This window comes from Strix uralensis, chromosome 9, assembly GCF_047716275.1.
Source record: "Strix uralensis isolate ZFMK-TIS-50842 chromosome 9, bStrUra1, whole genome shotgun sequence".
Taxonomy (NCBI): domain Eukaryota; kingdom Metazoa; phylum Chordata; class Aves; order Strigiformes; family Strigidae; genus Strix; species Strix uralensis.
Window position 1 is genome coordinate 18896049 of NC_133980.1, and position 17741 is coordinate 18913789.

Here is a 17741-nt window from a genome sequence, read left to right on the forward strand (position 1 = left end):
TCATACTGCAAAACAGCCATGGCAATGTTCACAGAAATTGCATTTGATGTTAATTCATGCATATATCTATTTGTAATTTAGAAAATGTATAGCCACTCATATTTTTAAATTGTTGTTCAAAGATAAGGATACATGGATGAGCAGTAGTTTTTACATGCCAGTAATGTGACACAGCTGTGCAGCCATTTTCTTTTTAAAGTTACAGGGTACTCCACAAAAATTAATTTCTTATTTTTCTTTTAATAGGTCATGAAAAATTAAGTGTTTCAGAAGCATCTTCAGATGTCAAAAAAAATAAAGGAAAGGGATTTGAAAATCTCCACTACAGAAAAGCCAGGTTGCCATTCATTCTTGAAGGGAACCGCATTAATAAAGATAATGCGGCTACTAGAATCTCTGAAGCTGTCAATGCTGTGGCTGAAGACAGCAACTTACAACCTGAAGATAAGTCAAGCCAGGAAATACTGTGGCAGAAGGAATTAGATGAAAGAGCTACTTCATCTTTTAGTACTACTAATTTGACTAGTGAGGTTGAAAATTCCTGCTCAGCACATGTATTAGATGACATATCTTTAACCAAAATGGCTAAAGAGGAGGTGGGGCCTCTGTATGACCCAACAGCAAAAGACAACAGTAAGACAGATGGAGAGGATTGTGCAGGTATTGGGAAAACTGATCCTCCCTCGCAAAATGAGCAGGCAACTACAGGTCAGTATGCTACAAATTTAGCAGAATCTGTTCTGCAAGATGCGTTCATTAGACTGTCACAGTCTCAACCCACTTTTAGTGAGGAGGCTGCAGTCAGCATCTCTGTAGGAAGCTCCTGTAAGTCAGAAGACGTATCTAATTCCCGATCGTGGAATGAACTTCCAAAGATCGTCGTAGTACAAAGTCCAGACAGTTCTGAGAATACATCTGATTGGCCAGGGTCTGCCTTCCCCAACCTGTGCCATTGGACTGAATCAGAAAGTTCTGCTGAAGTTTTGGATTACTTTGAGGAAGAACATTCAAACAGACATGGCCAGAGTGCGCTGGAAGTAGCTCTGGCTTGTGCAGCCACTGTTATTGGAACCATTTCCAGTCCCCAGGCTGCAGAAAAATTCAAATGGGATCAAGAAGCCACAGACTCTAAAAGTGGAATGGTTGGTAATGAAGAGATACACGCAGCATCTTCACAGCTACTTGATGACTGTGCTGGAACAGAATATTCATTTCCATCTGCGCTGTGTGGCATGACTCAAGTAGCAAGTGCTGTAGCTGTCTGTGGTCTAGGGGAAACAAAGGAAGAGAAGTACCCTGCAACCTCGAGTGGACTTCTGTCTGCTGCTCAGACTTCTGCAGCCATTACTCTCCACTGTAGCATAGCTATAGGAAGCAGCATGGAAAAGCTAAATGATAGCATTGCAGAGGCACTTCTTAAAGAGACGTCAATAATTTTGACAAAACCCAACACATACAAAAATGTAGGGCATTTTATGGAATCCATAAATGGAAAAATTATTGAAACGGCAGCAAGGCCACGGATTCCACACACTGATGAAGTAATCAGGGATGAACTTGCACAAAACCTATCCAATATTATTCTACGGCATTCTATTGAAGAGGTTAGGAAGAAGAGACAGCTACATCCCCGTTCAGAAAATGGCTCAAGTACACAAGACATTTTCATGGACACTGCAAACAAGTTGCTTTTTAATGTAATATATTTCACTTGCAAGAAGATGAATGACATAAGACAAGTTGAAGAGTGTTCTCCTCTCTTTTCTGAGGGCACAAAGGCAGAGAAAGTAACAAGAGCAGAAGGATGGTCAACACAGGCAACAGCACGTGAAACTTCACACAGCTCCCTTGATCACTCTGATGTTAAACCATTTGGTACATCCTACAGCACTAGTGCTAGCAAAGATCTTGGAAATGTCACAAACACTAGGAAAAGTAATATGAACGATGTCAATAGCAAGGAAAGTGCCACACTGAATTCGGAACCAACAAGCAGAGCTACAGGGCATAATGCACTTGTTGCAAAAACATCTCCCAAAAAAAGATACCTGAAAAGAATGGCACGAGACTGTTACAAATCCCCAAATCAGAGTAACAATCATCAGAAGAAGAAAGACTACAGATCATTTTCAGACAGAGAAAATACCTTTGCAAACAATGAATGCAGGCATGGCGTTCAAGAACAGCTGTCTTCCAGTGCCACCATGAATGCAGAAAACCAGGCCAAGCATAAGTGTGATGCTGTGCTAAATAATGATGTTCAGGTTAGCTTGTCTTTATTAGGAAATCGTGTCTTGCTTCCTTCTCAGCCTGTGCTACAGGTGAAACATTCAAGGGACAAATATTGTATAACAGATTTTGCAGAAGAATTGGCAGAAACAGTTGTCTCTATGGCAACAGAAATAGCTGCCATTTGTCTTGAAAATTCAAATGGAAAGCAACCCTGGTTCTGTGCGTGGAAGAGAGGCAATGAACATCTGGTGACCCAGAGTTTATCATGCAGAACCATGAAACGGAAAAAGGAAACCCATGCTAATGGCTCAGTTGTTCGGAAGCACAGGGCACCTAGACTTAGTGAGATCAAAAGAAAAACAGATGAGCATCCTGAGCTAAAGGAAAGATTGATGAATCGGGTAGTAGATGAATCTATAAACCTTGAGGACACACCAGATTCAGTCAATATCTTTGCAAATGAAGTGGCTGCCAAGATCATGAACCTCACCGAACTTTCCATGGTGGATAGCATCTGGCAAGGTCCAAACCACACCAGGAACAGGCTGCACTGTGAAAGATGGACCCGAGCCAAGGCCTCAAGCTGTGAGAGCATACCAGAGGAGGACTCAGATTCCAAAGCCTCTTTCAATACCCTAGGCCTAATGAACACCTTCGGTCAGCCTGTGAGCCAGACAAGTTCTGTCTCAAAGCAGTCTAGTTGTGAAAGCATTACAGATGAATTTTCAAGATTTATGGTGAACCAGATGGAAAATGAAGGAAGAGGTTTTGATTTATTACTGGATTACTATGCAGGAAAAAATGCAAACAACATCTTAACTTCTGCTTTGCAACAGGTAGCCAAGAAAAATGGTCATCTCAATGTAAGACCAAGTTGCCCATCCAAACAGTCCAGTACAGAAAGCATAACAGAAGAATTTTATAGGTATATGCTAAGAGAAATAGAAAAGGAAAATAAAGATAACATATCTTCTCCTCTGAATTCAAAGGACTGGTGTGGCAGTTTGCTACCACCCTCTCTACGATCACCTTTTTGCTTTAGGCAGTCGTCAATGCCTGACAGCAGATCATCAGGCTCTAGGCTAACAGTTAATGTCCCAGTTAAGGCAAATTCTTTAGATGGATTTGCCCACCATCACCAAGATTCCTTAAGTGTACAGCCAGTCAGTACTGTGGCTTCTTCAGGTCTTTGCAAGTCTGATTCATGCCTGTACCAAAGATGCAAGACTGACCAGATAACAGATATGTTGATTCATGAGACATGGGCAAGTTCTATTGAATCTCTAATGCGCAAGAACAAAATCATAGCAGATGAGGCAGAAGCTGCAGACACAGACCAGTTCCACAGTGATTCCCCACCGCATGTGGAACAATATGCAAACAGACTGGCTGCAAATATTGTTGAAAGTGGCAAAAATTTTATTGTTGTCCAGCAGGATTCCTTTGATTACACAAGTCGAGAACATGTGCTGGAAAGCAAACATCCTCAAAGCCCAACTCAAATTCAATCAAAACCCAAAAGGGATGGAGTAAATTTGGATGAGAAAAAAGAGCATATGAAGAGTCCTGGATGCCTCCCTGGAGGCCAGCACAGGGAAGTGCCTTTAATTCAGATAGAAACTGATCAACGAGATGAGCCAGATAAAGACTCAGAGTCCTCAACTTCATGTGGCCCATCTGGAAATGAGCATCAAAGCAAAGAAAATCCTCCAGAGGCTTTTGATGCGAAACACACAGTTTCCAGTTCCCTACTAAATAGGTGAGTGACAAAACAGCAAATCAGCACATTGCTTTGGTGTTTCTTTTAATTTCCCAGTAAAAATTATGATGATAAAGGAAGAAGATGAGAAGAAGAGAAACACTTTTAAAGCAATAAACAGGTTAAGTTCTTACTACAGGTTTCTGATGGCATTAAATCACCCAATCATATATGACAGTGCCAATGTCCGGAGCAAAATTACATGGAATATGACAATACCATGGTTCTGAGATTCAAATCTCGTACTGCACAGACAAGTAAGTTTTCTCCCTACAGATATTTAGTCTTCTATAGTCAGGCCAGGAAAGATGGGCAAAGTTTGAACTTTCATTTAACTCTGGCTGATATCTCAAATAAATAAATAAAGATCGGTGTTAGTATAAAACAGAAGACAGCAGAATTTGACCTGTAGTTCTCTGCTATACTTGTTCATATAACTAATGATTTGTGTACCTCAAAATAAGACCAGACTTCTGAGAACTTGAAGTTGGACTTGGTGTTTACAGTCTGGAGCTACAAGTAACAAAAATTCTTTAGTGGAGGAAATAATAGTAATTAAAAGCACCCCTCACCTCCTTGGGTTCAAGACTTCTACAGTACAATTTAGGTAGAGAAAAGAATAAAATTTCATTCTATTTTAATTCCATTTCATGGAGTTTATATCACAGCTTACCACCCTATCCTTACAGCTGTACTCCTTTTATTGGGAAATCTGCAACTTGCTTTAGTTAGGGCAAAGTGTAAGCCCAGTATGAGAATACAGTGCAAATGTAGAGGATTGCTGTGGATGCTATGAGGTTAAGAGCAAGGCTTACTCTCAAGGCATTGTCTATTTTTAACTATACTTCTTCATCGTATCCATTACCTTAATGGTATCTAAACTGCCAATCACTTGGAACATTGCAGCACCCCATTATCTCAGAGTGCTAGAAAGAGTGCAGGTGCTAGTGTTAGAAACCCTTTTGTAGCTCATTTTATTCTACACAGTGCTCTGTTTTGGCTCTGCTTGAAGTGAGAAAGCATGTACTTTCCTAGGTATGGCAGCAATTAGGTAGATAATTATCATAGTGTCATTATTCTTTCATACTGACTCTCCCCCACTAACCTTCCTCTTCCTTCAAATGCAACCTGCTTTTAATAAGATACATTTAGAAATCTACCTATACAGAATCTTGACTGTTTGAAACTGTGCGAAAATAATTTTATGAGCCCTTTAATGCCAACTTTTCCTCTGCCTTTGATGCAGAGGTCCCAGAATGGCTATGGGATTGGTAGGGTGGCAGAATTAGTAACCAGAGGCTACACCTACATGAGTATTTTGGTTCAGTGATGCAGTGCAGTTCTGAATCAACTTGTCTCCATTTCCATGCACTGGCTCTGTTTGCAGCATGAAATGCAGATTTCTTTTAAAGGAATCTCAATGAGAAGCTGCACAAGTGTGTACAAGATGTGCTCGTACACCAAGTGGGAAGGCAAAGCCTCCAGTGGTTCTTCACATGAATTTGAACCACTTGTGGTATAGCTGTCTGGACCAAGTCTAGGCTGACATAAAAACCTAAAATATATATAATGTAGATAGAAAAGCATCAATTGCTTTGATCCACTCCTACCACATGAGATTACTTGCTAGTGTAGATATAGGCAGATAGGACTCCAGGCAAAATATCAAGCAGACAATTAGAAAAATCAGTCAATTAAAAAAGAAAAAAAAAGGGGGGAAAAAGTGCCACACAGGCCTGGGGAAGAGGTCTTCAGCAAGGAAAAAGAGTTTTTTCTTGTACATAGGCAGTGCAACAGACCCAATCCTTTCACAGTTACACAGAAACAGTTCCAACCAACTGTTCAGAAGTACAGAACTGTCAGTTCAAAGCATTGCTAGTCTGAGATGTAATTGCATAATGAATCAAACAAAACCTCAAATGCCAAGTAACAACGCCCACAAAAATCTCTCATGTTTTGGACCAAGTATTAGGTGCTACCTGCCCTGTATTAAAAATCTGAATAACCTGGCTGCTCAGCACCTTCAAGGTTACTACAGATGATGAGTTTTGTACCTGAGGGTCAGGATAACAGGTGTATTTATCTGATAAATGTTGACTGCCTGGTAGAGCAGAGGCCCTCAGGCAAACAAGTCCCTTTCTCCCTGTACAGGAGGCTGCCTCTCTCTCTAGCATCCAGCATTAATGAAGCAACTTCTCAGTTGTCCTGATAGTGACAGCATGGCAAAATGAGATATCCACAGTGATACTGTCTCGGTATATTCTTAATCAAGTTAATTACCTGGGAGCAATAGAATTTTTGATGTGATCTCTTGCTCTAACTGAAGACAGGGCACCTCAGCCATAACTACAGATAAAAGTCTGAAGGCGAGAACTTCTCTACAGGGATCCTGCAGAGGATTGCCAATACACGTTACATTGTTTTAATCACAACGTTGCAAATGCAGACCATCCCGTAAACTTAACAAAACTACAGTTTTCTTTAATTGTTATTCTGGTGCTGCAGTAATATAATTAATTCTTTCTTATAATCAAAAAAGAGGGGGGGGGGTTCGATTGTTATATACTTCTCTGCCTGCATATCAAAAGTCCCACAGTAAGTCTTGCAAAGTCCAGTTTGGCTCTGAAAAGCTACCATAAATATAGTTTTTACTTTTTGTTTGTGTGTGCATTTGTGGGAGTGTGTGTGCATATATATATGTGTGTCATAAATATGGGCGTATGTGTGCAACATATGTCAAGTGTGCAGAATTATAAAGCATTTTTCCCTTAACCTTTGTGTTTTCTAAGCTCAGTCTGGGCTATATATTCAGTCTGGTTTCTGACTGCTGCACACCTAGCTAGAAAAAGAATACTTTGTCCTTCCCCAACCTAAGCAGCAAAGATCCTAAGAAACACAGAAGGCTAAGAGTCATTAGTGATTCACAACCCATAATACTTTCCTACTTTTACTCCTAGACCTCTTTTGGATCTACAATGCTAACAGAGTAGAAAACCCTGGCCAGAAACTTATTAGTAGTAGGACAGGGATTTAGTGCCAATATATATTCCTGAGAAATGCTATCATTCTGCACTAACATATACCACATATTTCAATCACTGATTGAGTGAAGTGCACTAAGCAATAGACCTATGCAGTGAGCAGTTCTTTTTGTACAAGCTAAGCCTTTTCTATGTATGTTTCAGTATAAGGCTTGCTTTGGTTTGTGTTTGTTTATAGCAGTCATAAGTAGATAATTTTTTAAGATCATCTCAGACCATATGTTCAACTGGACTTTGTGTATAAATTATAAGCTTGTCCCGTCTCTTGCATTTGTATAATTTTGCAGCTTGGTTGACTTTAATCAGCAGCATTGCCTGAAGAGTGGTGGCATTTATATTATTGATATTACAATATCAATGTGCCTTCCTTATCACCCTACCAGCAACAGTCCTCAGAGCAGACCAGATGCTGAAATCATAGGAGAGACAAAAACAGCTGAAGAATTTCCAAACCATCTCAGCAGCAGTGAAGAAAGCACTGGCAGCTGGTCCCAGCTAGCTAACGATGAGGACAATCCTGACGACACGAGTAGCTACTTACAACTCAGCGAGCGATCCCTGAGGTACCTATATTGTCTGTTTCCGGTACACAATACGGTCTAATCAACCAGGCCAATGATTTGACTACCATGCATCAGGAATGAGGGTCAACAGCTCAAGATTTATTCAAAATACTGTAAAGAAAGCCTAATGACAGAGTTCATCATTTTATTTTTAAAAAAGGAAAAAGAGTTAGCCACATTCTGGTTCTCAGCCAGGTCTTTTTATTATTGGTGAGCAGCTAGATTCAGATAAAGAAAAAACTTCTTGGCACCACTCAAGTGCCTCAGTGCTACAGTGAAAGGGCCACTGGACAAGCTAATTGCTACAGTCTTTCCTTTGATTTATTTGCTGCTATTTGCATAATGTTTATTTTAGCATCTCCTTAGCTGAGATTGATGAGACTGCTATTCTCACCAGGTATCTGTGCACTAAGAACAGAGATAGAGCCCTGATCTGCTTAAAATGGCACAGGAGAGCAGACCAAAGAGGATGACGGAGTTCCCCCTGAGTAGGCGTAAATTCCAGAGCTCCCAGTGCAATGTGATGCTTTTTATTCCTGTTCAAGACAGCACATGTGTTTAAAAATGTTATCTAGTCCTTAGAGTTTATATAAAGTGACATTAGCTTGACTTCAGCCCCTTCAAAACTTCAAATTGAGCAAGGTTTTTTCTTCACATGCTCTTAGATTAGGTTTTAAAATATTGTCAAGTAATTGCATCTTTCTCTTGGAGATTAAGACGACAAGGAGGAAGACAGTATGGCAATGAAGCAGGGAAGAGAAAGTGTCTGTCAGAGAGCACTGTTGGCTAGCTGAAAAAATACTGAACAAAACTTGTCTGTCAGTGTGGGTAAATTCATTCCATTGTTATAGTATCAACCTTTAACAAAGTCCTTGTTTTGAGAGAGCTGATGTATTGTGCCTTTTGGCTCTGCATTGAAACACAAATTGCTACAGAAAGTCTGAGTGCATGGCATGCTGACACTGACTCAGAAAAACCTGATGGGGAAAGGAACTGTCTAATCAACCCTTCTAATGTAAGGAAAAATAATTTTTACTGGAAAAGCAACTAACTAAGTGGTGCAAGATGACTCGCCACACAGAACTTGTTCGTGCTAATTGACTTGCAGCCAGCAAATTCACAACCTGTTCATGAGACTATTACAATATCTGTGTAAACATTCGCTGTCAAATTTAGAATTATGTCATAAAGTGAACTGGTACTATTTTTTCCAAATATTCTCAGATGTAATACTTCATTCTTATGAAGAAGCCAAAGAGAATACTTCTACATATTACTGGTCCCAAGGAGCACTGTCTTTAATTGAAATCTGTCTTTCAGAATAGTTAGAAACATTAGGGGCCACCACTGTACCTGTGGCTTCCTTTAGATCCCTGATAGTCTTTGGGGTATGATGTAATACGCTGAAACTACTGCTCCTTACAGGCATGGAGTCACCCAACAGGTAAGTAATATGATGGGCAACCAGATGCCTTGCTATAACTCACCATGTTCAGAGGTATCTGAATCTCTGCAGGTTTTTTCCAGGACATCTCTGTACCTGATAATCCTCCTTTTCAAGGACTCGGACTGTTTTTTTGTTTGAGGTGAAATGTTCATTGCATAAGCCATTCGCAAGAAGATAGTTCACTTTTTTTTCTTCCCTCCAGTTTAGATCATCACTTGATACATGTTCTATTTAGAACTATTTTAATAAAATCCTCATTATTTTAAGCAGATTAGTGTGCTTCATTCTGGGAACCACTTGCTGAGCACAACTGATTTTGTGGAACTCTGCATAACAGGGGGCAGCCTCCTCACTTTGTACATAAATAAATTTAAAAAAGATGTATGGAGACATGTTCAGTGCAGCTTGGCACTAATATTTAAACTTTTGCTTTGTCAGCAATGGCAACAGCAGTACAACTAGCAGTCTTGGCATTATGGACCTGGAAATTTATCAGGAGAACGTGCCATCTTCTCCTATGATTAAGTAAGTAGTCACTGAAGTGAGACTTGATGTTTAGTCTAATTTTAACTGCAAATCGTTTACACCATCTAAAATGTGCCAAGCTCTGCTTTGCACCTGCTGCTGAGACTGCCATTAGTTTCAGAAAAAAAGCACATGAAGGTGTCTGTGCAGAGTGATAGCACTAGAAAATGAAAGATTACAGGAAAGCCCAGGAAAGGATCTCTCAGGAGAATATGGATTCACCAACTGCTCTTCCTAAAAGACAGTTTTCTGCAGTATTGGTTTTCCATTGTGTGAACTGTCTTCTCTAGACAACTTCAAATATTATCAAAACTCTACTGTAATAGCAAGTAAGGTCAAGCAAATAAGGATCAATTAAAGTCAAAGGAAAAAAAATGATAGCATTCTTTCCAAGAATAATAATAATTTGGCCCAAAGTACATCTTACCTATTGTTTCAGGACATGTTTCTACTGAGCATGCAATTAAATTATCAGGAGATGTGCAAGTACCTGCCTAAAGATTCTGGTACCCTGAAACCTGCCAGCTGGTGAATGTCACGATGCAGTCAGGGCATGGCCACTGCAGAAGTGTACATCATGTATTGAACATGGGAACTTTGTGAAGTCGGTGACAGCAGAAAACCTTCACAGCTCGTTACCAGACTATACTACAACAAGTCCTGATTTCTTATTAAAAAAAAAAAAAACAACAAGCCTCTCAAAAGCTAGGCATTCATATTTCTGTAGAGTTACATGCATTCTCTCTCAGCTGCCAATTTAGAGACTAACATTGTTAAAACATCCCAATCTTCACAGTAGGCAGTGATACCTCCTATACCCACTCCTAAAGATGACCCCTCTCCCTTATATCTCTGAGGACCAAAGGGAGAAATTTCTGATTCCCCTTGCTAGCTTTCAGGGGCTATTCTCAAGTGTTAGCCAATAAGCATGACAAGTTTGTATTTCCACAAATCAAAGTCACTGCACAGAATACACCTGTTGTTCAGACAGAAAACTAGGAAAAAATCTGATGGAAAGGAAGTTATTAAGCGTGATTCTAAGTCATGACAAACCATACGTTGCATGCTTCTATTTCATTCTTTCCTTTCACGTCTTGCAGTAACCACTACATGAGTATATATAATCTTGATTCTGTGAAGTCTTAGGGGAAATTCTGAAATCCTGTGAATTAGGGTGGTAAAGAGTAGCATACTCCCATGCTAGAAACAAAATCTTACACTTGCAGCGTTCCCCCTGATTGAGGGCAGAATGGGACAGGAGCAATGAAACAAATGCAATAGCTGTGACATCAACAGTGAATTTGCAGTCTCCTGCAAATGTACATGCACATGGATGCTGTGTTCAGAAATGGAAGCTGAAGCACTGACCACATGCCTGAAGTTTGTTTCTTGTCATTTAAGAAAGACATGATACATAAGAAATTAAGATCTTTGGAAATTTTTGCAAGGCGCAATCAGAATTTGTTTGTCCAAACAACTAATATATTTAAAACCAGCAGTCGTTGAAGTCATTGATCGTTTTGATTGTATTTAACTATGAAAGATAAAACTAGAAAGCAAGACTGGAAAAGATTCAGCCAGGGAGTATAGTACTGCAAAATGCAGGCATTGGAAGTTCGGTGTTTCTGCCCAGGTTATGAGACTTGCTGGGTCTTACCATAATGTCATTTGCTTGTCATGATGTAAAATGTAAAGATACACAGATGCTGGTGAAATGTAATACACAGTGCAACCAGTACAAGTACTTCATCCCATTACAGGAATAATGCTGCAATTCCCACAGCTTTTCCTGATTTACAGATTAAATAAATTAAATATATTCAGCATTTTATTATTTCATCCTACGTAACTTTTTTCTTGCAGTTTTCTAGGTCTTGCATTGAGGGAGAAGTTTATCCATCATGAAGCAATGTTGTAGACTGTTCCTAAATATCACTAATAAGCTTTGTTGTTGTTTGTTTCTAAGTGAATTAGTAGAAGAAAAGGTTTTCCTTAAAGAACAGACAGAAAATACAGAAGGTAAGTTGAACCATATCAGTTCAAGTATACAATTTGAAGTTAACACAAGTAATTGCACAGTAACTGCTGCAATTATTTTTCCAGAAAGTACTTCTGGGCTTTCGGTGGGAACAGCTAATTGTCAAAAGGACCTACTGGTAATAAACTTTGATCTGGAACCAGAGTGCCCTGATGCAGAGCTGCGAGCCACCCTGCAGTGGATAGCTGCTTCTGAACTTGGAATTCCAACCATCTATTTTAAGAAATCTCAGGAAAACAGAATTGAAAAGGTAGTATTTACAGAATTGGCAATACTGTTAGTTCACTTTAATCAAGTAGCAGTTACTATTTATTGAAAGTACTGAGCTTAAAAGTAGATGCAAAAACATCTTCATTACAGCAAGATGACAATGTTACTTTTTGTTCTAGAAAGGGGGGAGAGGATTAAATTATCATAATTTAAGGTATGTGGAATAATTAGATTGTTTATGACACAAGGAACAGTATCACCACGAGACCTTCTCCAAAGCCTCTATAACATCTTTGATGAATCTGTTCACTTTTTCACACCAGTGATGCGTTAAGTATCAACGCCCAAGGCAGAATTAACAGAGAGTCCTTTATGTGTCTGCACTTGAAAGGTTGAAGATGGCTTACATGGAGTTTAAGCATGTAACTTAAAAAATAAAAATCACTTGTGTGTGGACATCACACACACAAAGTTCTGCTACTTGGTGACAGTAAGAGCTGACTATGATGTGAGACATAAGTTGAACTTGAGATTTCCAGCTTTGAAATTCCTTAGTCCTTATGCAGGTCCTACCTTGCCTGCAACACTGATTAGGGCAGCCTCAGGCAGGTCTGAACTTGTGCCTGGCTGTTCATAAATTGCTATAGCTAGGGATACAGCAGGATACTGCAGGGCCTTGACAGTTCCTCCTACATTCATGTCAGATCTAGCATGGCCAAATGCATTGGCTTTATAGTCACTTTATGCTGGCAGAAAAGGATTGCTGCTCACCAAAGAATGGGCCTGGTGCTCAAACATATAGAAAAGACTAACTGCAAAATAAAGAATACCTATATTAGCTCAGGTTCACTGTCTGACATAACAAGACTACAAGGCTTCTGCCCCAGAGCTGATGGAAAGTTCAGAGGTTAGGCAGGATGGACCTAGCTGTGTAAGCATATCTTTATATGATTACTACACTGAGAGACAGTTTTTGCCCAGGCAGTGACCAACCAGTGTTTCCATTGGAGTCATATTTGCAATCACACATCTGTTACTTGGAAAATTAGATGACTGATTGAAATAGTTTGCATCATTGTATGGAAATTATAAAGCACCACCTCCCCTAGCTTAGCAATAGAAAATTGCTCTGTGTGCCACTACTCTTTTCCTCCTGCTCGGGTGTAGCTTAGCCTCTGCCAACCACCATTTTGAAAGCAGAAGTCTATTTTCAGAGAGGGGCAGACAGACACAGACTACCAGAACTGAGAAACCTTTGGAGGTACTAGTCCGAGCCAGAGCACCAAGAGCAACACTGAAGTCCAAAATGGCAACAAGTACAGACTGTTTCTATTCCTGAATGATTTTAATGCACCATTGTAGATACCACCAAATGCCACCCACAGCATTTCAGGAATGATCAAACCAGCCCCATTTCCAAGGTCAGCAAGTTTGTCTCAAACCTTAAGGCTTACAAAAAGTGTCACAGTGTTCAAATCAATTAATGAAAAAAGTATTATAAATCAGTATTTTGCTCTTTTATGGGAAGATCATTTTGAGTAGCAGAGATATTGTTTGATTTTCTTGAGTACATGCATTTGGGAATCATAAACATAATTTAAAATGCATTCAGCAGCAACAGTCCAAATTGCATCTAATTAAAGAAACAGCTGTCAGCTTTACCCATGTGCTTTGGCAAACAGTTAATTCAATTGCAAAAATACACTAGAGAATAATGAAGCACATCCTGCCTACAACAGTGCTCTTGGAAATCGCGTGCCTATTAAATATCATTAAAATACATATTAAAAGTTTAGGCTTCAGTATGTAAATAGCAAACAGCTACACTAACTAGAGACACACAATATTTTCTTGTGTGGTTTAAAACTGGAAATATAGAAGGAGCAAGCTAATTAGATATTGATTGTGAAATTCAAAAAAATTAAGCGCTTTGATTTTCATTTATGTGCTTCAGAAAAAAATGGGACCAGATGTATGACACTGAAGGCCATTATTAAGTACAAAGTGGACAAATTCAGGACTTTTTTACAGCTGCTTAAGAACATATATTTAACCTCTGGTTTATCTGGAAGTTAAAAAAGAAATTAAATACAGATATTCTCTGTGATTCATACACAACTGTGGCAAATGTCTTCATGCGATAAGAGTTTATCCAGAATTCCCTCACCAGTACTATGTGAATATTTAAAATATTATGGGATGTTTACATAGAAATAGAGAAAATTAGATATAAATTAACATATAGGTAATGGTAATGAAGAGGGATTTTTTTTCTTTAAAAGGGATAGTCACACTTCCATCATTTTGAAAGGAAAGTTGTGATCCTTTATTGAGCTCACTTTCACTGTTCTTACTTTCATTGCAATAAATAAGAAATAATTGATGAGAGCAGCTAATTTAGAAAATGTTGTGAGATCCAACCAGTCTTTGAGGAGCTATGGAACTTCAGAAATGAAGTTTTATGAATAGAAAGAACCTTTATGTTGCTGTGTGGTGAATTGTGTCCACTCCCTCATAGATCAGTGCATTTGCAAAGGATGGTCTTACAGAAATTTGTGTGTATTCATTTAACAAAACCTTAGCAAAACATTAACCAAGTCCTAAGTGTGTTTTGTTTTGCTTTTTTGTTTAGTTTTTAGATGTTGTGCAATTAGTTCAACGGAAGTCCTGGAAAGTGGGCGATATCTTTCATGCCGTGGTGCAGTACTGCAAGCTCAGTGAGGAACGCAGAGAGATGACACCAAGCCTGTTTGATTGGCTTCTTGAATTGGGTTAAGAAAGTTCACCAGTTCAGCATTTTTGTTTTATTCCAGTTTAAATAAGCAGTGGTTTGTGTAATGCTCCAATTTCCAAACATCACTGAATAAAATGAGCAAAGATATACAAATACAGAAACACCACATGTCCGTTCCACAACTGAACAAGGAACAAAGTGAAACCAAGGTGTATTGTATCTTTCTGTATCATGAGGGACTCTTGACATATTGTGCTATAGGATGTACTGTGTTAGGAGGGGATAGATTTTTAGCCTTCGGAATTAGTGGACTACACAGTGAAGGCTTAATTATCTAATATGTTCCATTTTCATCAATTTGATTAAGTCAATCAGCTAAAATGGCATAGTACATTAACATTCAGTTTTAAAATGCCAATATTATACAGTTTAACCAGAGTGTGTTCCAGGATGCCTAGAGACACCTGTGTCCCTACATAATTTTTTTTTTTTTTTTTTAAATCCCCATAGTCTGCTAAGGGGTAAAAACTTTTGAACACTTAACACCTTTGCAGTTAGACAACACAATAAAAAGCTGCTGAAAACACATTTTAGTTTCTTTCCATGTGATTATTTCTCTTCCATAGCTATTCCTGATTCCTGTCTTCTTCTAAAGGAAATAAAATCTAGACTCTCAATTACTACCCTTAAAAAACTCATTCCTTTTCACTTGGAGGCAGTGCAGATCAGTACAGCTACACCTGGTATATCCCTGAACACATCCCTGCGAGTCAGGGCAGCAGGTTTCTAAGACCTGTCCCACCACAGACCTGCCACATGACCTTGGGCGAGTCATTTCACCTCTGTGCCTCAGTGTCCCTACCTGGTAAGAGGGAGTAATGATAGTACAATCGTTACGTAAAGTGCTTCTATTTAAAGCACTATGTAACATGCTACATATCAGTTCAAATCAGTGAAAAAAAAAAATACTATTTTAATTTTAGTTTAATCAAATAAATTGTTAATAAGGTGAAGAAACGTGTATCTGAAAAGAGTACCATCTCATAAAAATCTTAATGTTAACTTTTGTAACTTACAAGAAAGCAAAATGATTGTTAAAATTTCAGCAGACATACTTGTTCATTTTGGATATAAGTGTTTGGACTATATGTGATAGTTTACATTACTATAACATTTATATAACTGTTTGATAAAATATACTATGTTACCGTCTTGTTGAGATGATCTGTTAGTATCATGCACTTAATGATACATTCCCTTGACTCTGCCAAAGAGATTGGTTTGGAATTTAAAGGTAATTATAAAATTTATCACATCACAGCGCTTCTGCAATTTGTTTATTTGAAAATACTTATCTTTCATTTCTCCTTACCCAAATAGCATAATAGAAAACCTGCCTGCTTTTCCCAATAAAATATTTAAGAGATGATTTATTTTCCATATAACAGTATATGCTTCTGTAATATTTCTTGGAAGAAAACCTATCCTTTTGCACTAAATATTTTTGAAAATTTTGAAGTAGTTTTAAATAATTTATGAAAAGAGCCATAATCTCAATTTTATCTTTAAAACCATTCCTAAACTTGCATGATTGCGTCACTCATTTGTTACCAGATACAAACTTAGTGAATCAAAATCTAACATGGAACATAAACAACATGAGTAATTCTACATTTACTCTGCAGTATGTACAGAACAGTGAAGGTTGCTTTACTGTCAAGATAAAGGTTAATTTATTGCATTCACTGAACATAACTGTGCAGTTGCTGGGCCTGCTCTTAAGAATTGCTGAACATTCATAACTCCCACTAACATGAGTGGCAACTCTGAATGCTCAGCATTTCTGAGGCTGAAAGTTAATTAAAAGCACCAAGCATTACACACTTAAAGTGATTTAAGTTAATAAATGGGAAAGTGTATTTATTTTTAAATCAAATACAGTTAGTTGTCGGTATACAGTTTTTTGCTGTGATAGAATAAATGTTTACTTATCCTACAAAGCACAAATATCATGACAGAGTTGTAACAGTGTGATGCAGTTTTTCTGTACAGTAGTTCTTAATGTTGCAATTTATTCAGAAATAAATTTATGTTATAATGTGTGTCCTCTTTGCCTTCCTAAAAAGTTCATGAACGTGCTATTGGTTTTTTGACCTATTAAATAATATTTACCTGCCATCCCTGTAGTTTCTCAAAGCTCTGCTTCTGAGTGAAAAATCTGACCCATGGCCCTGACCAAAACAAGTCAGAGCAATGTCTTACCTCAGTACCAAAGCTACAGCTTTACTCAGGTTCCACAACTGATTCAAGTGATACAAGGCTAATCATAACATTCTTAGACCACAGTAAAATAAAGAGAAATTGTATGTTCATTGCTGAGAATTAACCCCAGAATAACTCCAAACATACCAAATCTCTATTCATGTTCACTCTAGCTGCTTTCAGTACCTGCAAAGGTAGGCAGCGGCATGGGGACACAGAAGTTCAGGAGCTTCTTCTGCTTAAGTTTGCACAGATATTTACTGCCCTACTGCCTAGGTGTAGAGGTATTTCTACTGATAAACAGAAAAGGAAACCAACACTTGAGTAAATCAGAACAGGACTTGTCCGCCATTAAGAGAAGCTGAAAAAAATTAAAGTCAACGTTGAATACACATAAATGAGAACTTCATACTACATACAGTTTTAGGTTAAAATCTCAGAGTAAATTATATGTAGTTCAACCTGTCTGTATATATGAGCATGATGCAGGTTGTTAACATCATGAGGGCATGGAGGAGGTGGCTGCTCGCTATCTTTCCCAATACAAACTAGGGCCCAACAAAAGAAACTTAAATGAGCCAGATTCAAAGCAAACAAAAAGCGGTGACACATTATCAAATGAGAGAATGCAAAACTTGTACATAGTTTCAAGCGGGAGCTGGATAAGTACTTGAAAGAGATGAACCATAATTTACGAAATAAGACAAACCCTGTGAGCCTCAGGAGATGCCCTGGCCATCAGAGGCCACCCATGGGAGCAGCACACATATCTGCCTCAGCACTGGCCTGCTCACCACCTTACACCGCCAGAAGGCTTCAGGGAAAGGTGCTTTCCACCCTGATGTTGACTCTACCACCCACCTAATGAAGAGCAGAATTTATCTAGCTACATTAATTCAAACACAGGAAAATTACCTCTTGAAAAATATA

At 38.5% G+C, this 17741-nt stretch overlaps 1 protein-coding gene across 3 annotated transcripts in view; it reads left to right on the forward strand.

Annotated features, from left to right (window-relative positions):
* SPHKAP (SPHK1 interactor, AKAP domain containing) overlaps positions 1–16651 on the forward strand; it is a 74732-nt gene extending 58081 nt beyond the window's left edge. For 2 of the 3 annotated variants that reach the window (XM_074877640.1, XM_074877639.1), the window contains exons 7-12: positions 247–3991; positions 7416–7595; positions 9481–9567; positions 11534–11586; positions 11671–11855; positions 14448–16651. In XM_074877640.1, coding sequence (XP_074733741.1) covers positions 247–3991; positions 7416–7595; positions 9481–9567; positions 11534–11586; positions 11671–11855; positions 14448–14591 — 4394 coding nt within the window. In that variant the 3' untranslated portion in view covers positions 14592–16651. The remainder of the gene's footprint in view (positions 1–246; positions 3992–7415; positions 7596–9480; positions 9568–11533; positions 11587–11670; positions 11856–14447) is intronic. The other variant, XM_074877641.1, reaches the window with a different exon arrangement.
* The last annotated feature ends 1090 nt before the right edge of the window (positions 16652–17741 follow it).